The sequence below is a fragment of the Mauremys mutica genome, chromosome 13 (assembly GCF_020497125.1).
Source record: "Mauremys mutica isolate MM-2020 ecotype Southern chromosome 13, ASM2049712v1, whole genome shotgun sequence".
Taxonomy (NCBI): domain Eukaryota; kingdom Metazoa; phylum Chordata; order Testudines; family Geoemydidae; genus Mauremys; species Mauremys mutica.
The window spans coordinates 3364626-3387227 of NC_059084.1; the positions used below are offsets into that span (position 1 = coordinate 3364626).

The following is a 22602-nucleotide window of genomic DNA, read 5'->3' on the forward strand; positions in this document are numbered from 1 at the left end:
AGCTGGCTGATATGCAGGGAGAGCTGTGAAGGGAGGCCTTCTCCTGCTTGCAAAGCAAGAAATGCCAAGGGGAGAAAACATTCATGTTTGCACTGGTTTAATACTTTTAAAAATCTGCCTTTGAGTTTATAATTAAAAAAACAGTTGAAAAATACTGACATCAGAAAATACAAATCTACAAATACAAATCCACCTGAAAGGATGGTGCAGCACAATACACATCCTTCCCAACCTGAATGGTGCGATATAGCAATTGCAAATGCGTCTGAACACAGTTCTTATCAACCATATGGCTTTTAGCATGAGAACTAATCATGTTTCATTTCTTGGCACACAAAGGCCATCAAAATACATAGACAACAATGTTGAATGGGAAGCAATGGGCCATAGCCCACTAGGTTCAAAACTCCCAGACCAGCCTTCCTGAATTACATTTCTGGCCCTGGTGACAAAGTAAATGTGATCTGCGTGTAACTGATATAATGTTGCTTTCCTGCCAGGCTATCTGCAGACATCCTGCTACAGCTCTGAGATGGGATCTTCCCCATTCACTGCGAAGTGTGGTTAACTCTTAAGCCTCGTGATGCCACTCTAAGGACCAGATTTTCAAATAAAGTGGGTGCAAAACTGGGGGCTAATCTGCACAAATACTGCCATTGTGTGTGCAGATTGGGTAGCTGCAAGCTCAAATGTTTAAAGCAGTGGTTCTCATTGTGGGCCTCATATGCAGCTCTCTGTGTGTTATGGGGGCTGCGTCCACACTACATATATATATATTCTACCTGTATGGCCCTGAAGATGTCACATGAGCCGCAGCAGTGTGCTGATTGGGCCGCTTGTGGGTTGAGAACCACTGGTTTAAAGAAAAGGCAGAAATAGCACTGGCCTGAAAAATAACAAGCTAATACATGATGCCAAAGGCAATGAAATTTTACTTACTGAAAGTTTAGTCACTACAGAGGGCCAGAGCCAACCCTTGATCTTTGTGCAGTGGGAGATTTGGAGTGTGCTGAAGGTTGTACAAGATGCTGATTTTGTAGAGCTGTTCTAGAAACTATTAAAAGTGCAATTCAGCTGTTTCCATTGAGTGAATTTGACACCCCTGCAGATGGCAGGCACAGGGCAGACCTTGCAATAAACCCCTAAGAAAGCAAGATTGCAGGTAGCTTAGTCCATTCCTGCGACCCCTTTCACAGAAAAATTCATCTGATTGATAACTAGCTGAACTGCCTGCTAATGAACCCAAGGCAGGGAACCATGGTTGGTTTTGGAAATAGTGATACTAGAGGTCGTGTGGTGTGTATACTTCTCCTTTTGGGCATGTGCTTCTCTTTTGAGTTTCTACACTTGAACTTTGGTATCTTTCCGTAGATTAATAGATTCTGTCTTTAAAAACACAGGGGACCAAGCCTCTGGGAAACAAGGTGAACTAGGATCATCCTACTGGCTACTCTCCGGGAACAGCATCATGCCAGCAGGTGATCAAAATACTGTAGCTTTCTCTGGTAGATGATGAAGGCAGGTGCTTAGCCATTGACAACAGGCAGTGAAGCACTTTTCCTTACACCTCCCAAGCCTCACAGCCTACATCTACCATGCTTCCTTCAGCCCTGTCACTAACCAGCAGTAATACCTCAGACCTGGTACCCATGTTACAGCATGTCAGAGTGACTACCTACACTGTATCTAACCCACAGTTCCAAGTGGCTGAATTCAGCAGTTCTCTTTGGCTTGGCGTTCTGGTTGGAGAACAGTGAGTCAGCTGCTCTGCATGGGGGAGGTTGTAATCCCAGGCCTGCGCAGGGCTACAAGGCAACCAACATCCCTACACTCACCTGGGCCACTCCCTGTGACCTACAACCTGCAGAGGAAATTCCACCTCAGGTGATCTGACTGACAAGTGGTCTAGTGATCCCTGATTGGTTCTTTGACCATAGAGACGCCCATGGGGCGTACTAGGAAGTGTCCAGGCAACAATGTGGATTCCTAACTAGCTACTGTACTTCTGAACTCCTGGCACTGACCTTGCTCTGACTTTGATTCTGACTCCTAATCAACCCCTGGAAACCCAACACAGACCCCGATGCCTGGTATTGACCCTGGACATGATTTCTGACTATGGCTAGACCCTCGGCTTGACTATTGACTCTGATCCCTGGCTTCAGTTTTGGGATCCCAAGCTCTTGCCACTAGTCCTGCCTACCTTTACCTAGGAACCTGATAGAAGTAAATCTTCATGCTGCAAGGCAGGAACTGATCACCAAATGGGGTCAAAAGGACCCTTCCTCCCTCATCTCCTCACAGGTACAGTATTATTCAGTCAGGATCATTAAGGGCTTCCTCTGAGCAGCCAGCATTGACCATTCCACTATCAGAGATAGGATCCTGGATGAGCTGGACCATCTGTCTGTTCTGGTGTGACAATTCCTTTGTTCCTAATGAGAGGGGTGGGTTAGTACAGTGCAGGAGACTTCATCTTGCCAGTTTGATGACCTAGAAATATATTATGCATACAATACCCTTCCAAAAAATTTTATTTCCTCCAAAACTTAGCTCTCGATACTAATGATCCTGATCTTCCAAAGAGAAACTCTCTCTTTTCTCCCCACATCCCCCCCACCCTGTGGTCCTGTTTTGAGTGTGCCAGAGCAGCCAGAAAAGCAAAAGCTAAGCCATGCAGAACGCAGTGCTGTGGGGTCACGCCAGCTCTGCAGGCCTCACTGCAGAAGCACTGCAGGGCTGGGCTGGCGCAGGGAAAGGCAGTGAGCAGAGCTGTGTCCTTTGTGATGGGGAAAATCAGCAACAACAGGCAGCTGAGCCTTTAAATTACACTGATGCATCCTCGTGGCCATGGAGCAATACTGGATTCTTTCCAAGTGAATTTCCCGGCAGTGGCTCAAGGTTTAGTTTACCCTGGGTTTTCATTCTTTACCCAATGACTGTTAAAAAGAACAGAAATGAATATGAAGTCCAACTTAAAATCCACATTAAAGAGTGAGAGGGAGGATGCAGTGCTTGGTCCCAGACCCAGTCCCACTGCATCAACATGGAGCCCCCTGGCCATAAACGGGTTTATTTCCTGGCAAATTCTCCTTTTCTCCCCAAACATCTAGGCAGGGGACAAAAGGGAGCAGAGGTGACAATCACTCAAGCTCAGAGACACATTTCAGGACCCATATCTCCAATTGTTCTTGAGGCAGCACTGCCTGCTAGCAAATGGGGGGGTATTGTTCTGGTCATCCCCATCTCAATGTACAGGGTGCAGAGGAGACATCTGACGGAGCCATCACTGCTGGCCAGCCATGTTACACCTCCTGAAGCTTCCCAATTCAGGGGGCCCCCAAGCTGACATCCTGCAGCAGACCCTGGAACTGGTGGCATAGCATTGTATAAAGAACTTTAAAAACCCCAGTGTGCTGGAAAAAGCCTGAGGGCTACACTAGAGGCACTACATCGGCATAGCTGCACCACTGTCGTGTGTCTGGTGAAGATGCTGTATGCTGACGGGCAAGAGCTCTCCCGTTGTCATCATAAATCTGCCTCCAGGTGAGGCGGTAGCTATGTCAGTAGGAGAAGCTCCCCCACTGCCACAGTCCTGTCCACACCAGCATTAGGTCAGTGTAACTTACGTCGTTCTGGTGGGTGGCTTATGCACACCCCATGGGTGGCGTAAATTCTACCCAAGTAAGCGGTAGTGTTGACCTGGCCTGAATAAAGACAGTACTCCCGGCTCCATAGCAGGAATCACTACGGGGAGTGGTGTAGGAGAGGAGACTATAGGGGAGCTCCCCGCTCTCCCAGTCCCAGCCTCTCCTAACTAGGAAAAGGTGTAGAAGGATTTGCTGGCTGGTTGCCATTGAGTGTGGATTGAGATCTGAGTTGAATTCCACAGCAGAGTGGCTATAATATACTCATGCTGGGGAGTCCCTCCAAGTCAGCCATCTCCTTTGTGATGGAGACCTGTGCTTGGCGTATTAGGCAGTTCTAGCATGGAGGCTCGAACCAAAGAACTGCAGAACACGGTAAATTCTCCTCAGAGGGCACTGCACTTACCCAGCTGCCTCCATCTCCACCCTCATCTGTTTCCTCCTCTCCTCATCGATGGGGTAGAAGCAGAATATGGCCATGGCAATGAGCAGCAGGGTTATTGGGACAGGGGCCATGAGTATCTGCAGCGTGAGGATGACAGAGGGGTTGTGTGTGCAGTCACTGGCTCTGTAACCTGCAAAACTGAAGAGAAGCACAATAAAAAAAGCACCAGCTTTCAGCCATGGAAACACTGGCCTTCGTTTCCCCTAGAAACAGGAGCCCCTGGGCAGAGTGCTGGCAATGGCAAAGCTTGCACACACCACAGTCACGGCAGAGAACTGGAAAGGAGCAAACCGCGACTTCACTCGCAGGTTTGCTGAGCAGGAAGTGCTGTGGGGAATGGCATCGGAGAGCTGGCCATAGGACACTGCCAGCTAGTCCAGTTCCAGCCACCTCCAGCAGGAGGTGCTGTGGGGAATGGTGTAGAATGCTGGCCCTGGGGAGCTCCCAGCTAGTCCAGTTCCAGCCACCCCCAGCAGGAGGTGCTGTGGGGAATGGTGTAGAATGCTGGCCAGCTGTTCCTGTTCCAGCCTCTCCCACGGGGTACCTGTGAACCCAGTGATAAATAGAAAGTAGATTTTGAGGCCTACTGTAGGCTCATTGTTGATATCCCCAAGGAGAGTCCTCCTGCAAACTTGTTGAAGAAAACATAGAACGAGTAGAAAAAAGCTTCCAGGTTTAGATGGTTCGGGTTCTTCAGCCTGAAATCATCCACCGCGTCTGGTAGCATGGACCTGGGGATGAACAGCCTGGTAAAGGTGCTAGTCAAACACAACACTGCCGCCTGCCCTGGTTCTCTCCTGTTAGCATTGCCGGGTTTTGACACTGCAGCCCTCCAGCACTGGCCAAAGCTTTGGACTATGATTTGGGGAAAAAACATAGTAGGACCCAGGTTTTCAAGACTGCATGTGCACTTATGTGCCTAAGCTGAGCAATTGCTCTACCTGCATGTGCAAATTAGGCATGCAAATCTGTGCACATATTTGCATGAGTCTGGACATTGGGCCTTGGATGCTATTTTGCAGGAGGCAGTACAGGAGAGAAGGTAAGTGTTTTGCAAAATGAAAGCAGGGCCACATGCGTGCAGCTAACTCGGCGTTTACACTGTTCGCAGACTGACGCAATGCCGGTGCTGTACAATCACTCAGTGACACACAAACCTCTCTGTCTAATGCCACTCACCCCCATGACAAATGTGCCCATCCCCCTTTGCTCTGGAATTTGGCCACGCAGATGAACGCAACCACGTCTAGGCCTTTATCAACCAGGCTTCCCAACAAACTCTCCCTCCCCTGCACTCAGTGGGTAGGTCTACACTACGGGGGAAAATCGATATAAGATACGCAACTTCAGCTACGTGAATAACCTAGCTGAAGTCGAAGTATCTTATATCGAATTACCTACCGTCCTCACGGCGCGGGATCGATGTCCGCGGCTCCCCATGTCGACTCCGCTACCGCCATTCGGGTTGGTGGAGTTATGGAGTCGACATGAGCGTGTTCGGGGATCAATATATCGCTTCTAGATGAGACGTGATATATCGATCCCCGAGAAATCGATTGCTACCCGCCAATATGGCGGGTACTGAAGACGTACCCAGTTTGTTCCTCCTACCAACCTAGCTCTTTAACCGTCCAGGAACGAGCAGCCCCAGCCGTGGCTTGGCGAACCGCTCCACTCACCAGGGTAACAAGTAGAGGACAGCCATGCTGCATCCCGCTAATACCACCATGAAGACGAAGACCAGGAAGTTGTGACTCACTACCGTGATAACGATGAGGGCAGGGATAATTAACTACAGCAGAGAGAGAGAAAAGTGCTTATGCTCCCTTTGCTCTGCATGTGTGTGGCTCTCACGCCCCAGGACCCAAAGACCATGCTCCCCGCTGTCTCCATGCAAATGCCTCCTCGGCTCACAAATACCTACTATGGACTAAACCTCACTTCTCCCACCAGAGCTGCCTGCATCAGAGGCCTGCAAGTCCAGTAGCAGCTCTGCATCAATGCTTGGACATGAGACTATTTCTGATATTTCGGTGCCCCCTCTGTGGTCTAATACTCTATGGAAGCTCCTCGGGGCAGGGACTGCATGTCTCCTTCCTGTGTTCTGTGCAGCCCCCTGAGAGCACGGACGGAGCTCGACAGGTGATAACATAATGCTGCATTAATTACTAGAACTCATGAGTGCCATAGGAACCCCCAGAGGAGCAGAAATCAAATACGATTCTAGCGTAGAAGGGAGCATGGTGCCATGGTCAAACTGGGAGTCTGGATTCCTGGGTTCCGGCTCTGCCATTCTCACTAGATAACCTTGGGTGAGTCACCTAGATCCAGATTTACAAAGGGATTTAGGTGCCTAAAGATGCAGATAGGCACCCCAGTGGGATTTTACAAAAGCACCTAAGCAGGTTGGGCGCCTGACTCTCATGACTGTCAATGGGAGTTAGGCACCTAACCTGCCTAGGTGCTTTTATAAAATCTCATTAGGTGCCTGTCTGCATCGTCAGGTACCTGAGTCCCTTTGTAAACGTGGCCCCTAGAGGTGAGCACCCACAATGGGGGCCAGGCTTTGAGCAGAGCTTAGCACAGTAGATGCAGCCCTAAGGGAGCATCCCAGCTCCCACTGACACTGACTGCAGGTGTGGACACAGACCCCTAGGGCTTGATCTTGTGAGGTTTGGGGTGTCCTCAGCAAACCCTGACCTCCCTGGGAAAAGTCCCTGCACAGCCCCACGTCCATTCCTTCACCTCCCTGCGCCTTAGCTGTACCCGTTGCATGGGCTAGCAGGAGGACAAGTTAATTAACCTGAGGGGTGGAAGGCTCTAGGGAGGTGGGTCACACGTGGCCCATCAGGGTAATCCGCTGGCGGGCGCAAGACAGTTTGTTTACATTGACTGTCCACAGGCACGGCCACCCACAGCTCCCAGTGGCCACGGTTCGCCGTTCCCGGCCAATGGGCGCTGCGGGCTGCAGGGAAGGGCTGGCTCATGGGCCACGGGCTGCCCACCACTGCTCTAGGGGAATGCAAAGCATTAATCACCTCTTCTTACTCTCCCTGGGTATTAAGGACACCGAACAAACAGCCCTGTGAGACTCCAGGGCAGTATGGGGGAGGGGAAGGGAATCATGCTGCAGTCGCTATACTGGTCCCTGCCCGGGCTGTGGCCGATCGGTTTTACACAAAGCTGAGCGTGCGTAGCAGAGGGATCGCAGCAGAGCAGACAGGGCATCTCCATGCTGCACGTTCTCTGCTCTCCCTGCACCGAGCTGAGCCTGTGTGATTAGCCCAGGAGGCCTTTCAGCCCGGTGCCATTTTCAGCCAGCCCTCCGGGGCGGTGCTGGTGCCAGCGAGCCCGCCGCGTCCTGGAGGTGGCTGCGCTGGGGTGTTTGCTGGGGAGTCTCGTGGAAGGGCGCTGGGTCAGACTTTCGCCTTCCCCATGGGCATGTGTTCCACAGCGGGGGGGTGGAGGGGCCCTAAAGAGGAGGGGCTCACAGAGGCACCAGTGCCAGCTCTGTTTGGCAGGAGACACTCCAGGGAATGGGGCAGAACTGCTTATGGACACGCTCATCGCTACCCCGGTGGGGGCCACATGCAGCAGGGGTCCCTGCAAGGAACGGCACAGGTGGGCTGGGGAGGGGCTTTCAGTTACTCCAGTGCCAGCCCCTCCCAGCAGCAGGAGCTGTAGGGAGCAGGGTAGGAGGGCTGACGGGGGGCAGGGTGCCCAGTCCCAGCCTCTTCCAGAAGGAGGCGCTGCGGGGTGCAGGGCAGAAGTGCTGTAGGAATTTCAGTTTAAATATCGATGTAAAGCCAGAGGCCAAAGGAAACTCACCGATAGGCCCACGAACACGGCGGGTTTTTTCCCAAAACGCACCAGGAACCACTGCCAGAAGGGAATGGAGAGCGAAGCCACGACCTGGGGGAGACAGAGCCACAGCGGGAGACTCAGCAAGGCCTTCCAGGCCCCTCGGAGCACCCCCCAGAGACATCCATGTTATGGCACGGGGGCCACGGGCAGCAAAGATACCGAAATCCATCAGACCGGCCTTGGGCACCGTTACCCCCTTTCCCTGGAGGCTTCAGATCAACCTCTGTCATGCGAGGTGAAAGAGTGGGAGGGGCCCTGGATAGGTGGGGGTTTGACCCCTCCCTTGAGTACACTATGGGGCACCATTGGCATCAGCGAGGGGCCGTGAGGGGAGACGGGTTCCGCTGTGTAGACGTACCAGCATGATGAGCATCAGATGCTGGAACCTCCCAGCCAGCCCAGCAGCGTGTGTGCAGAAAAAGGCAAAGATCCCCTGAGCGATCTGGGAAGGGAACATACAGACGCTCAGCGCTTAGCTCCTGGGCCTGCTCTCCAGCCCCGAAGGAGCCTGCAGCGTAGCAAGCTGGGAGGTCAGGGGGTTCTTTGCTGCTCCTCACCAGCTGGCTGGAGATGCCTGTTCCGCCTGCCCCCCACTCGCATACACTGACCCCCCATCCATTTCTCCAGGGGTCTCAGAACCCACCTGTGGAACGCAGTTCTCAGCCAGTCCCAGCCTGCACTTCGTATCACCAGGCCTTCATCTCCCACCGCCTCCCGGGGGCGGTTTCATTTTATTTTAATTTTAAAGCCATAAAAGCTCCTGTGAGTTCTGTGCTGGTGAAACGAGTCAGACCAGCCGCCCCATGGACCCAAATTCTCTCTTTGCTCATGGAGCAGGCACATCATGGGAGCAAACGCCCCCCTAGCACCTGCCAATGTGCCCTGGATAGACCCTCCCCACAATCAGGGGGTGTTCACTCTCTTTGCCCATTCACTCCTTGGTCTCTCTGCCGAGGCTGCCGGCTAGAGGTAGGTGAGGTGGTTCCTAGGATACCAACACTCATCCTTGGGGAATGTGACGGAGAATACGGGACTCGTGATGACCAAGAGGCCACCTAACAGTGTCTCGCGGGAACACCTCTCACTCACTGCAGACCTGAGATGGATTTGAACCCGCACCCTAGAGTTAAAGGCTCTGCCCAGGAGCTCTCCTGGCCTATTGACGCCCTCGGGGGTCTCATCACCACAGTCCCACAGCAGGGGCAGCTGCAATGGGGGATTGTCTTGGTGGGCAGGGATGGGAAAGGTGGAGCCAGGGGCAGGGCACAGCCTGTCCCACGGGTGGTGAAAGCCCCAGGAGTCTGTGCAGGTCCCGCCTTGCCTCTTCCCCCACAGCTCGTGTGTTTCAAGCTGCCGGTCCCCCTCCATCCCCCTACACCTCGGTGACCTGCTTCTCCTCCTTCTTCAGATACTTCTGCCCCAGGCCGTGCGGGAAGAGCCCAGCTGCCGCCCGCGCTGCCGTCACCCCTCTCTCCACGCCGGCCGGGGCCGCCATCGTACCTGGAAGGCCAGGGACATGAAGAGGAAGCCACCCAGCAGCCAGGCGTAGGGCAGGTGTCCCAGGATTATCCGCAGGCTGTGACAGAAGGGCAGCTGGGTCCTTCCCAAGGGACTGAGGGGCCCTGCAGGGGTGAGAGGGGAACTGCTGCAGAGTCACCCCCAGCCCCACCCCACGGTTCGTGTTCAAGCCCAGAGCCGCAAACACCAGCCCAGGCCGCCTCGCCACTGACGAGGCCTTCGCCATGCTCGGCCCGGCCCCCAGCCTGACCGGGGTGCTGGCCGGCCTTGCCGTCCCGCGGTCTCGTGTTTCCTGCTGCCTTCCCAGCCGAGGGCAGCAGCCTCCGCAGAGCCGCTGCAAACTGGATGGTGGAGGAGGCTGGAAAGCAACAAGCCACCAGCTCCCACGACATCGCAGGCTGGTGAAAATCGTGAGACTGAAGCATGCCCCATGCCCCTCGACCTGCCTCCGTCCCACCCACAGGCCAGGCACGGTGTCTCCCGACAGCCCGCCCAGCCGGCAGAGTCCCAACTCCCTCCCCCGCAGGACTTGCACCCATCCCCCAGAGCCGCGGCCACAGGGCACCTCCCAACCATCACAAGAGGAGCCAGAGGAGGGACCTAACCAGGCTGCTCCTTCACTCCGAGGAAGAGAATCAGGCAGGCCATGCAGTAGAGCGAGCCCAGGACCACGGAGGCGATCACGTACGCCCTGCGCTGGAAGACAAGAGCCGAGGCAGCCGTCACAACCTAGGCGCTGGCTGCAGGGAGCACAGACGGCGCTCTCCCACCCCGAGCTCTGCAGCGGGGCAGGGAGCAGACGGCCAGGTGCTTACTGTGTTCTCCAAGGTGTCGCTGAGCCCCGCGGAGGTGCTGTTGTACAGAGTCCCATTGAGCACGCTGCAGCTTTTCATCATGCTGGCGTGGTACCCGCCGACTATCTGCCCCTGGATACCCGAGCCGACCAGCGTGCTGAACACCTCCACCCCCATTCCTGCCAAGAGCCAGGACAGATGGGAGAGGGGTCAGTCAGCCTTGCGGCCTGAGCCTCAGAGCAGATCCCCTAGGGAAAGGGAGGCCAGCATGTGCCTTGCAAACTAACGTATTGGCTTTGTGTGCCCGAAAGGTAGGGTGACCAGACAGCAAATGTGAAAAATCAGGAGGGGGGTAATAGGAACCTATATAAGAAAAGGACCCAAAAATCGGGACTGTCCCTATAAAATCAGGACATCTGGTCATCCTACTGAAAGGGTAAGACTGCCCTCTGGTGGCTGCTCACAAAGCAGATAAGAGATCTACTGTTTCTGCCTGCTCTAAAATTTCCCCCTTCACTCCAGTGGTAGAGGGCCTACATTTTGGGAACTGAGGGGCTAGGAGCTGGTCCTGGTTCCCCATGGGAGTTGTTTGTCTAATAAACGCTTCTACGCAGAGACTTTTTACAGGAACCAGCCCCAGGCCTGTGTGTGTTCAGGATAACCACACCCCGTGCCCTGTGATATTGCCTGCGCCGTGGGTGGGCTGATTTAACAAACGAAGAACTTCTTCTAGGGATGCCACGTGCCCTGAGAGTGAGATCCAAGCCATCAGGGCGTCCCTGGTTAACACTGCAGCCCAGTTATTGTTTAGCTACAATAACATGGGGATCCCAAGTAGGGGATTTTTTTTTCTCCATTTTATAACGTATCAGGTCAAATTCACACCCGGCGTGACCCTATTACAAACCCAGATTCAGAGACAACACCCCTCTGGCCTGGAGTGAGAAGTCACACACTGGAAGGACACACCGGCCTGGGACCGTGAAGGAAACCCTGCATCCGGGCACAGACACTTACTGTAGGCAGTGGCCGAGTCCCGGTCTCGCTGATTCCCTCCCAGAAACATGGTCAGGGAGGAATATGGCACATGATAGCACTGGGGAGAAAAACAGCTCAGATACCAGACAACTCAGCTGCTTCTCCTCTGTCTGATCCTGGGATCCCCTGTCTCTCACATCCCACCCTCTTGGGGCAGACACCCCCCTCCCCTCCCGGGAACACCTCTGGTGACGTGAGCCCCTTGCAGGAGCTACCACCACAGAGAACAGATGTGAAAACTAAAACTAGTGCCCTGGTTCACGATGGCACTATATGACCAACCAGATACCATGCCCTACAGCGCCCCCTGCTGGGAATAGCTGGGATGGGAAGAACTGTGAGCTCCACCCCACCCTACAGACTGACCTCCACCAGAACCAGTTACCCTCTACCATGCCCTACAGCGCCCCCTGCTGGGAAAGTCTGGGGCCAGAGCAGCTGTGAGCTCTGCCCAGAGCCAGTGGTCTTTTAGCGTTCCCTACAGCACCCCCTGCTGGGAGAGTTTGGCACTGGAGTTGCTGTGAGCTCCCCTACAGGTTGAGTTCCTGTTCTCGAAGGGCCACTCGGGCACCCCCAGCATAGCAGAGATTCTGGTACTTGCAGGCAGTGGCAGGCGCCTGGCATTCCTGGGTGACCCAGCCCCTGCTCGCGTGACCTTGCATGCACACTCCGTGCGAGCTCACGCCCCCAGAACGTGCCATTTTGAAGAACATGCCACTCCACCCCTGCTGGCATGACCTCGCACACACAGCGTGCTCCAGAATGGCATCCCTCATCTGTGATATGGGAAACAAACACATCCGGCTTTGTGTCAGTCCCAGGCAGGGGACAAACCATTTAGAAACAGGATGGTCCAGCTTAAAACAGGACAAGCGGCCTGCCTAGCCTGTTCTCTGCAGCAAGGTGAAGACGGCTCCGGGCATGCTTAGCCGCAGGCACTGTGTCCTTACACTCATGCTTGTCTGGAAGAAGCAGTACATGGTCAGGTACCAAAGGAACTTGAGGGAGACAGGCATGGCGTGCGAGGGGGTGGACCAGACCAGGCAGTAGAAGACCACCCCGAACGGCGTGGAGGAGACAATCCTGCAGGGGCAAGAGATGATTTGACACAAGCACTGAAGCAAAGTGCGAGTCGGGTTTATTCCTGCCTCATGCACTGGCCTCCTTTGCTGCTCGCCATGCCACAGGTCATCCGCTGCAAGATTAGGGTTGCCAGGTGTCCGTTTTTCAACCGGAACGCCCAGTCAAAAGGGGACCCTGGCGGCTCCGGTCGGCACCACTGACCGGGCTGTTAAAAGTCCAGTTGGCAGCGCAGTGGGGCCCGGGGCTAAGGCAGACTCCCTGTCTGCCCTAGCTCCATGCGGCTCCCAGAAGCAGCTGCCAGGTCCTTGTGGCCTCTCAGCACATGGGCAGCCAGGGAGGCTCCGCATGCTGCCCCGCCCCTAGTGCCGGCTCCACAGCTCCCACTGGCTGGGAACTGCGACCAATGGGAGCTGCGGACGGTGCCTGCAGGCACAAGACCAGTGCACTGAGCCTCCCTGGCCGCCCATGCGCCTAGGGGCCAGCCAGGGTCCTCACCCGCCCCCCACCGCAACATCCTGCCCCAGCCCGGAGCCCTCTCATGCACCCTGAACCCCTCATTTCTGGCCCCACCTGGACCCCACACCCCCAGCCCAGAGCCCATCCCTCCCACCCCAAACCCCTGCCCCAGCCGAGCCCCCCACACACCCCACATCCCTGACCCCACCCCAGAGCCCGCATCCCCAGCTGGAACCCTCACCCCCCTCCTACACCCCAACCCCCTGTCCCAGCCCGGTGGAGGTGAGTGAGGGTGGGGGAGAGCGAGCAGCAGAGGAAGGGGGGATGGAGTGAGCGGGATAGGGCTGTTCTGTTGTGGGTGATTAGAAAGGTGGGGCAGCCCTCTGCAGGCCCAGGGTGCGCAGGGGAGGGAGCTTTGCTCAAAGCAAGGAAAAAACAGACAGGCAGCAGCAGAACCCCGCTGGCCCCAGATCTGCTTATCACAGCGCCGGCTCGAATATTCGAGGCTCTGAGCCAGCAGTGGGATCCCTGGGGACAGGGGTCCAGCCACCGGGACCCAACTGCAAGGTCAGGGGTTAAATATTAGAGCCGCAATCCTCTGTGTATTTACTGTGCTGCTCACTCCAGGGGAGAGTTGTCCCCTCCCACAGCTCAGCGGATTGTCTGGAGGGCTCCACGGAACGCAGGTGAGAGCCACTGGGGAGCAAACCTCCAGTCACCTTGACTAGTTAGTGAATCCTGCAGAAACTGCAACTGTTCCGAGCTGAGCGATTCCTGTCAGCGCTCCCCCCTTTCAAACTGCCCGTCCTAAGCGCAGAGCCAAAGCCAAATCGACGCCCGCTCTGCCTCAGCCCCCAGCGCTCACCACGGGATCAGCTTGCCAAGCCTCCTCCGGGGGCTCCTGCTGACCAGGAAGCCGACAGCGGGGTCGGTAACTGCGTCCCAGGCTCGCCCGAGGAAGAGGATCAGAGAGGAGTGGAACGGTTCCAGCTGGGAGAGAAACGGCTGGATCAGGCCACAGCGCGAACGTGAACAAGAGCCCAGCCAAAGGTGGAAAGAGTCCGAATGACTCGGCTCTGGGCAGAATTCCAGGCTATCTTTCTGGGAACTGGAATGACATGGAAACCTCCCCCCCCCCCCCACACCCTCCTCCTGCAGCTCTTTGGAGCTAAGGCTCCTGATGAAATCAGAGCACTTGAAGCTGTGGGGCACCATCAAGGTCTTTTTCTAAGAACAAGCTGCAAGACCCACTTTCACCCAGGCTGCCCCACACATGCACACTCCGGTACGGAGTCGCTCTGCTTCCGAGCCCCACCATCCAGCGAGACAGCGGCCGCTCACTTGCACAACGTCCAGTAGGAAGATCTGGAGGAAGAACCCGAGGGCATTTCCTGTCATTTGGTAGGGAGCACCCCCTATGGCGTAACAGAGCTTCCTGTAGAACGGCAGTGGGGCCGGCTGCATCTGGAACCAAGACACAAATGAGCCCCACTCGCTGCAAACTGACATGCGCCCAAGATGGGAGCGACCCTGCTCTCTGCCGACGCTCTTCCCATCCCTGGATATCCTCCCAGCCCTGCCCAGAGCCTCAGCTTTCCCCTACCCATGATCCCTGCCACTGCAGCTGTCACTTGGGCTGAGGACTCCACAATCTGATGCAGCCCCAGGAATTGGTGTGACATGAGGCTCTCCTCTTTCTTCCTTCCAGGCCTGAGTATGTGACTGCAGCCCGCCCACCACGCTCCGGCCTAGCAGGGAGCAACGACCCATGTGTGCAGTGGCCTGTGCAGCGTCCGGGCACGTTCCTGCTAGATGGACTTTTCTGGATCAGCGTTTAGTTGGCTAGATGCCCAACTCTGCTAGGAGTCCGAGACACTAATGCAACTTCCATTCCTGCTCTTCCCAGCCTGTACGTTTTCACTCCTTGTCCCGTGTGCACCCAGGTGGGACTATTGTTAGGTGAGCTTCTGCCTTGACTGCATGCTGTTGGGATCCGCTGCTTTGGTACTTTGTGGACATGAATCTCCCAAGTTACAGACACCAATGGCTTCGTTCTCCTCTCATGTACCCTGGTGTATGTCTGCGAAAAACACCACATTTCCACTGCACCACACTCAGAATCTAGCCCTAAAGCACCAGTTAATCACTGATCTGTTCAGATAACACCCTTTTGCTCTTCCTTTTCCGCTGAGGCTTCATGATAACACATAAGTGTGAATTTCACACAGCATCACTGCTGCTGATCCAGGGACAGAATAGAGTCCAGAGTCCACTGAGTTTTTATAGATCGGGGAGAAGGTGCAGCAGGGGAACATTTTAGGGGAAAGGAGACGGGCTGATGACAGAGTCCATCATTCAGCTAGGTGCAGACAGATGTATTCATTTTCAGAGCTGGCAGCAAAGATCTAGGATCTCGTGAAGTGGGATTCCCTTGTGTTTATAGACAGTTTCACTTTCCGGCTCTCATGCACAAGCCCACAGCTACCAGGGCTGGCGTGCATGCAGTGCAGGGAGTGCTGAATTGTTTAATTAACAGTTTCCAGTGCAGCTCCGTTTTTAAAATCTCTTGGCTTTGTAAAAGTGTCTCTTCCCCTTGTGCTTCCCTCCCCATCTTTTCGGGGCCCCCAGCAGAGGTGTTGACAGGTCACCTCTTCCTTGAGTGCCGCCTTACAACAGGTGCTAACTACTTATGCTAAACACTCTGTCCCACCTCGCCTTGCTGGGAGCCCCTGTCCCAGCCCTGCGCAGAGCTGCTAGGGGCAGGTCAAAAGCGTGTAAGTTGAGCCACCAAAATATATTAACCCTCCCGCGACTCGGGATATGTGAACGTCTGCACAGCTCAGTGCCATCCGCTACCCAGTATAAACGCTTCCCTTACCCAGGGTGTTCTCAGGCTGAGTCATAAAAACCACCGAGGCCCTTAAAATCCCCCCTGGCTCCCCGAGATTGCACCGGGCTGTGAGGGTCTGGCCCCAAGCCCGGAGCCCGCTGCTCTTACCTCGCCGTGGCTCGAACTCGCCGCAGCGCTGCCTCCCGCGTGGGTTAACCCGGGCAGCGGCGCACGGCCCGGCCTGTCTGGAAGCATGTTTACAAACACGCTGCCTCCCTTGCAGGCAAGGGAGCCTCGCTCCTGGGTGGGGAAAACAACCCCCAGCAGCCCCCGAGAGGAACGGGAGAGCCCGGCCCAGGCAGGGGCTGAGCTGCCTTATCAGTGGGCAGAGGCAGAACCGAAACTGACCACACACACCTCGGGGAGGAGCCTAGTGAGCGGCAGGGGGGAGACTCCTGGCTCGGGTCCCACGCTGCCCTGGGTAGGGGGAGGAGGGTTTGCACTGAAACAGGCCGGTCCTGGAGGCAGCTCCCAGCGAGTGGCTGGGGGGCTGGAGGTCAGCGGTTCTCAGCCTTTGGGGGCCCAGGACTCATGTGTCAATGTTTATCGGCTGTCACGGCCCAGGAAATAGTCTGGGGGTGGGGGCCCGGGGGGTCCTGCAGCCGGGGAGAGGGTTGGGTCCTGCCCAGCACCCACCCCACAGTGGCACTGCCTGTGCAGCGGGGTGCCTGGACTCGGCTCTCCACTCCAGGTGCTGCAAGCTCCCAGCTTGAGGCGCTGCTCAGGTTTACCCCCCCGACTCTCCTATCTGGACCAAACCTGGGGGAGTGGAGTCATGATCTGGCTCATGGGGTTGCAGCGGCTCACGTTCAGCCTACCCAGACTCCCGTCGTCATGGCGGCTGGGCCAAAGCTGAGTGGTGCTGGGACCCTGGTGGCTTCAGTGCCTGGAGCAAGGGGGTGAGCTCAGCCAGCCCTGGGGGACAGGAGCCACCACTGCCCCTCAGAAGCATCCTGGCGCCGCAGGGGTTGAGGAACCCTGCTGTAGAACTGACAGGTGAGGGATCATCATCAGCCCTTTCCAGTCCCCTCCAGCTTGGGCTAATTTACTAAATCTGGAGATTTTGCAGGCTGAGGCACCAGGCTCCGCGAATAACAGCGCCGTGACTGACTCACAAGCACGTCTTTTCATCACCCTGTTACTCACGTCCTGGATCACAGACATTACTCATACGGTACCACAGCCGAAGCAGTTGCAGCCACCTCTGACTCCCACCAGCACCCCGAAGGCAGTTTTATTATACCTAGCAGCAGGGAGGGAAAGACTGTGAATCCCAAACAAAAATCCACCAGGGGCCAGATTTTTCAAATACACCATTGTGCGCCTGCCTGCAACCCGCAACTCCCCCCAGGCGCACACTGCATGAGATGGAGAGGCACAAAACAGCCTTTGGCAGTCAGGCCCTTAGTGCTTGTCCCCTCTGACTCTCCTGCGGTTTCTGGGTGCAGCAGGCTGCCTTTTCCGTACACATGATAAAAATGGAGTTTGTGTAGGTCAGTGGTCCCCAATGCGGTGCCCAAAGGCGCCAGGGCACCCGCCGGAGCATCTATGTGCGCCCGTGTACTGGCCGGTGGACAAGCGTCTGCCGAAAAGCATCATCAAGAGGCGTTGCCGCCGAAATGCTGCCGAAAAGCGGCGTCATCAAGAGGCGTCGCCGCCTAAATGCTGCTGATTTTTGGTGGCGACGCTTCTTGACGTTGCCGCTTCTTGACAACATTTTGGCGGATGCTTGTCCGCCAGCCATGGTCCTTGGTGGCTCGTTGTCCGGTGCCTGCCACCCAGAAAAGGTTGGGGACCACTGGTGTAGGTGCTATTAAGCCTGCAGCACAGCTATGTCCATCGCTGCCTGGCTAATGCCCCACAATTCCCTTCAGTAGAGGAAAGCTTTGCTATTACTCCATTCAGGTCCTGCTAAGGCCTTTCGGTGTATCCCCACTCACACCCGCAGCAAGCCTAGGCCAGAGGTCACTAGAGGTAATGCAGACCCAGGAGGTCATGTTTGCAACCCGCTCAGGCTTGAGGGGCTGTGCCAGGGTGAGCAATTTTAAGAAATGGCACCAACCTTCTTCTGCCATTACACCTTCATACCCTGGGCTACTGGGATCTCTCAGGGCTGCGGGCGATTAACAATGCCATGCACCAAACCCCAGAAGCTGCCAGAACCAGCTCTTGAAGCACAGGGAACGCAAGAACGGCCAGACTGGTTCAGACCAATGGTCCAGCTAGCCCTGTAGCCTGTCTTCCAGCAGAGGCAAGTGCCAGGTGCTTCAGAGGGAACGAACAGAACAGTGCAATTAATGAGTGATCCATCCCAACAAGTTTCAAGGCAGCTCATGGCTAAGGAATGTGCTCCTGAAGGAGTTCCAAACAGAGCTAATTAAGCAGCTTTTCTTCGGTTGCAGCAAAGTAGAGGGGCTGGTTACTGCGGAGGAATCCTGCCAATCGAAACGTCTTCAGCCCTGGAATTTCTTTGCAGCGAACCCAGCCTTTGGATAAATTACATCTACCAGCCCCAAGAAGGCAGATTCCTCCCTGCCCTGCCAAAGATAGGCAACAGCAATATCTTCACAGAGCTGCAGCAGACGCCTTAATGGAGTTTGTGAGATGAATGTGCGAGTGGTCATGGCTGGAGGTGAGGAGAAAGGGGAATGGAAGTGCAGGTGCTGTGTGTGTCAGGCTCTGGGCAGCTGGTGTCGAAGATTAGAGAAAGCACATTGCACCAGCTCCAAGACTGATTTAATGCTTTTACATAAATTTACTGCCATAAGTTTTGGCATATACATTATTTACCTGAGTGAGAACAAGAATCACAGTTCAACCCTTAGCATTAGCCAGTTAACTTCAGGGCTTTTTTCCTTCTTCACGTAAACTGAAGGGCTTAATCCAGGGTAAAAATGCCAGTTTGAAATCCCTGCTCCTCCACACAGAGGTGTGACTGGAAAGGCCCGGCTCTTCCCAATTGTACATGGGCTAGTCCAGGTCTCATTTACATGCATAATTATTGCAATTGCACATGTACATTCAATTTGACAGCTACATGGGTGTTTGGTTGCTACAACGACAAGCAACACAAACGAATGTGTTTGTACGTGCACAGTGCTGAATATCTGATTCCAGTTACAAAGAGTTGAAAAGCTTTTCAGTCGCTCGGCTCTCCATTCAGACATACAGAAACCGGGGTCTAGAGAGCAGCTCTTGAAAAGGGCCCGATCCTGCAGCCTTTACTCATGCAACAACTCCTATTGACTACCATGGTTTTGCCCAGAATCATCATTTAAGTGCCTCCTTACATGGCTTGAGTTGCTTATAAATGTAACCGTTCTGCCCGGCGGAGCTGGCAGGAAGAAGGGCTGGGTCTGTCTCACAGGGTTCCTCTTAATACAAAACGGAGCCAGCGTGGGCCATCACCCAGTAATCTGCGAAAGTTAACCACCCCCGGGCGCAATACTTCCCCTCTCGCAAGCACTGAATCTGTGCACAGCGAAGAAAACTTAATACAAAGGGCAAAGGAAGCGAGAATTCATCTGGGGAAACACCACAACCATCATTCAAAAACATCAAGAGCAGCCTCCTCCCAGAGTGCCTTGGGCGGTGTCCTTTGCCCCGGTTTCTCACCTTGCGGTCTGAAAGTCCAACAAATGTTCCTTCGACAGCCCACTGCCCTCTCCCTCCACTGCCCCGGGCTCACAGTCGCTGTCCTTGGTCAGTGAAGACCCAGAGTTCGGAGGTGGTGAGGGAGTGAGGCATCACACAACACCTCAGCTGCTGCAGCCCTCATTACAACTGGGCTGTCCCTACCGTGGGACGTCACACTCGAGGTTCCGCCGCTTACCCCAGCTCTCAGCAATTTCAGCGTGCAGAGATTTCGGCAGGTAGTGGGGAACCGCACTGAGTGCAGGCTGTGCAGTCTCTTTCACAGCAACCAGGGCTCAGGCTCAGCACCCGGGTGTCACCGATTGGTTCAGTGATCACTCGAGCTGAAAACAAGGACTCTCAGTGGAATCCAGTCAGCTCTGTCTTTACACAGTGGACAGAGAGGCTCAAATGGTACCTAGGACTCCTTAGGCAGAGCTCACACCACCATGTATCTATTGGGTTTCCGGGAAACGGGGCGGGCGGAAGCCCGCCCCATGCTAACGGATCCCCCCCCCAGCCTAAGGGGAGGATCTACAGGACCTCAGAAACCCACTAATTGTAGGGGACAACTAATGAAATAACAGGGACAGGAGTGCGGTCAAAGGGTCATAAGAAGGGAGCCTGACGGGGACACCGAGCAGAGAACCCCGGGCAGCGCCCACTGCTCCTCGAAGGCGTCAAGGGAGCCAGCGGCCGCCGCCCAGAGGAACTCCGCCCGGAGACGTGAACGGACTAAGGATCAGAAATAAGCCCCACAGTTGCACTTAACCCCACCCTCTCCCCCTTTCCGTGGGATTTGGCATGCCTGCCCCTTGCCTAGTGAGTGAGGATCAGTTGAGGGTGAGCCCCTCAATCAAGACAGGCTACGTGCAGTTCTGCTGCCCTTTGCTCAGACAGTGGATAATATTCCATTACCTTTGCACTCAATACTGAAGTGATTTGTAACCCACCACCAGCCAAAATTGATCACTTTGGCAAAGCAGCTCCATCATGCTCTGCATCTAGGTAGAGGAGGGGTGTTCACGCAAATACAGTCTGTTCCTTAAGCCTCCTTCCCCCAGCTCATCACTAGACATTAGGGGAGAGCTCATTCAGACCCTGCTTCCATAAACGTGAACCCAGACGGGGGAAGGGAAACCCAGAGTTCTGAACTCTGCTCTTTGCTAGAGAATCAAGGGTAAATTACTGTGTTTTAACATAACTCTGTAGTTTAAGATGTATAAGATTTGGGCCCTTGATTTTTAGGCATTTCCCATTCACCGCTAGAAACAAGCATCTACATTTAGGGGCAGGGGGAGCGGAGCTCTGTATTCCTTCAAATGTGCAACCGGCCTGTGAACACACACGCAGCTGCAGACGTCTATGAACATGCCTGCGCTTGTTTCAAGGGCTCGATCCAAAACCTACTGAAGTTAACAGGACACTTTCCACTGACTTCCGTGGACTTTGGATCAGGCCTCGTGTGTCCTAAGGTGACTTACTACGTGCGTGCACACCCCGAGCTGGTTTTCTATGGCAACTTAACTCCAAAGGTGGCGTGAATTCAACGACAAGTAGGCAAGGGAGGTGAAGCTTGTGAAGCAGCTCTATTTTATAAAAGCCGAAAGGTCACCAGCAATAGACTGAACTTCAAGAGAGCATCCTGGGAGCGGACTCTGGTTTTTCAGAGGTTCTATTTAAATGTGTAATGCCGGGCAGCAGCATGAAGGCCAGTTTCTAGTTCTTGGAGATGTGCTGTGTTATGATCAGACATTTCCTAGTGAGCAGGAGAGTGTCACAATCCTCAACTAAATATGGCTGATTATAGCCAAAAGGTAACAATGACGACCTGCTACTTTAAAATCAAATCCTTAAAAAGAGATTATAGGTCCATCCATGTTAAACCAAACAGAAAATGCCCACTGAAAGGGAACCTTAGAGCAGGTCACATCGGGGTAGTGAAGCCATCTACCACCAAGGAGACCCTTACGTGGAAATAACAGGGGTGGAAGCAGCATATAGCACTGCAAAGGGGAAGGACAAGCGTTCTGGACATAGGGGAAGAGCCGAACCTGCTCAGAGAGGGGCAGAGGTTGGGCCTCAGTTGCACAAGTATGTGAAAAATGTGCAGTTATTAGAAAGGGAGGAGGAACAATGAACCAAATATGGAGGAGGCGGCGCACGAGAGAGGCCTGTGATTTCTCACCTCTTGGAGGAGACGGCCACTGCAGTGAGAATGCTTGTCAGGGGAGTGGGAACATTTATACAGCTACGACTGCCAACCACAAACAGAACAGTCGGAGTTATTAAACTTTGAGCAGTACCCTCTCCCCTACTAATACTCACACACACACACACAGAGCAGTGTTTACTCTTTACAAATAAAGCTCAGCAGACCTATGAAGGGGTCTCTCACATAAACATACACACACAAAAAATAGGCAGAAATCAAGAGGTGTAAATTCTAACATGAGAAAGTGAGTTTTTGCCAGGGTGCATTATAAGCCATGAGACATGCAGGCAGAACTCTGCCTGGGAGCAGGGAGAGAGGAAATTGGCTGCTTTAATAATAAATAAGTAACAATCTAGTGTCTCGGGCCCTGAAAGAGAAAACGTGTTTTTAAAAAGGAAATGAGACAGCAGCATGAGTCTGACTCTCCATCGGTTTTATCAAGTGTGGCACAGATTAGCTTCCCCCACAGAAAAACGGCAGAACATGAACAGCTGAAGCCCACTGAATCCACCCAGGAGTGCAGGAAAAAGGCATTTTCGCCCTCAGAAAGCTGACTGTGTTAACTAATGGACATCCCGGCAGTAGGAGTTGCAGAGGCAAGGATTTCAGCGTGAAGCATGCAAGGCCCTCAATAACAGGTTAAAAAAGGCAACTCGCCATCCCACTTGCAAGAACCATTGTGTGCTTTCCGGCCCCATTTCACCTTCTACTTTCATCCACTCTGGTGCATTTTTAACGTTTCTGTCTCCAGCAATAAGCCTCACTAATTTTCCTGTGTCTATTATTAATATTGCCTATTGAAGAAGACAAGCTTGACTCAGGAAGATCCCAGGTACTGGATAGCCAGGCGACTTTACAAGCCCCCCCCGTGTCACTAGTAGTAGTTATAGCAAATCTATATCCATTTGCACTGCTGTGCTCAGGCAAACTCTACACAGCCCTGCAGTGTGAGATGCTGCAGCCATCACCAAAGCTACCAGGAGATGAGGACTACACATTACTAGGAAAGCCTGAGAGAA

At 54.2% G+C, this 22602-nt stretch overlaps 1 protein-coding gene across 2 annotated transcripts; it reads right to left on the reverse strand.

The window, feature by feature from the left end:
* Positions 1-80: 80 nt before the first annotated feature.
* Positions 81-16043, reverse strand: LOC123347987 (sodium-dependent lysophosphatidylcholine symporter 1-B-like). 2 transcript variants are annotated; one of them, XM_044985192.1, is made up of 14 exons: positions 15844-16036; positions 14187-14309; positions 13711-13835; positions 12257-12389; positions 11286-11364; positions 10290-10447; positions 10080-10170; positions 9457-9578; positions 8315-8398; positions 7921-8004; positions 5772-5884; positions 4680-4823; positions 4054-4230; positions 81-2939 (listed from the first exon to the last, which is right to left on the reverse strand). In XM_044985192.1, the coding sequence occupies exons 1-14, from the start codon at positions 15928-15930 to the stop codon at positions 2909-2911; spliced, it is 1551 nt and encodes a 516-aa protein (XP_044841127.1). In that variant the 5' UTR covers positions 15931-16036; the 3' UTR covers positions 81-2908. The 2 variants fall into 2 exon arrangements, 1 of the variants encoding a protein (XP_044841127.1); XR_006573136.1 differs by having other exon boundaries at positions 4054-4169; positions 15844-16043.
* Between the last annotated feature and the right edge of the window lie 6559 nt (positions 16044-22602).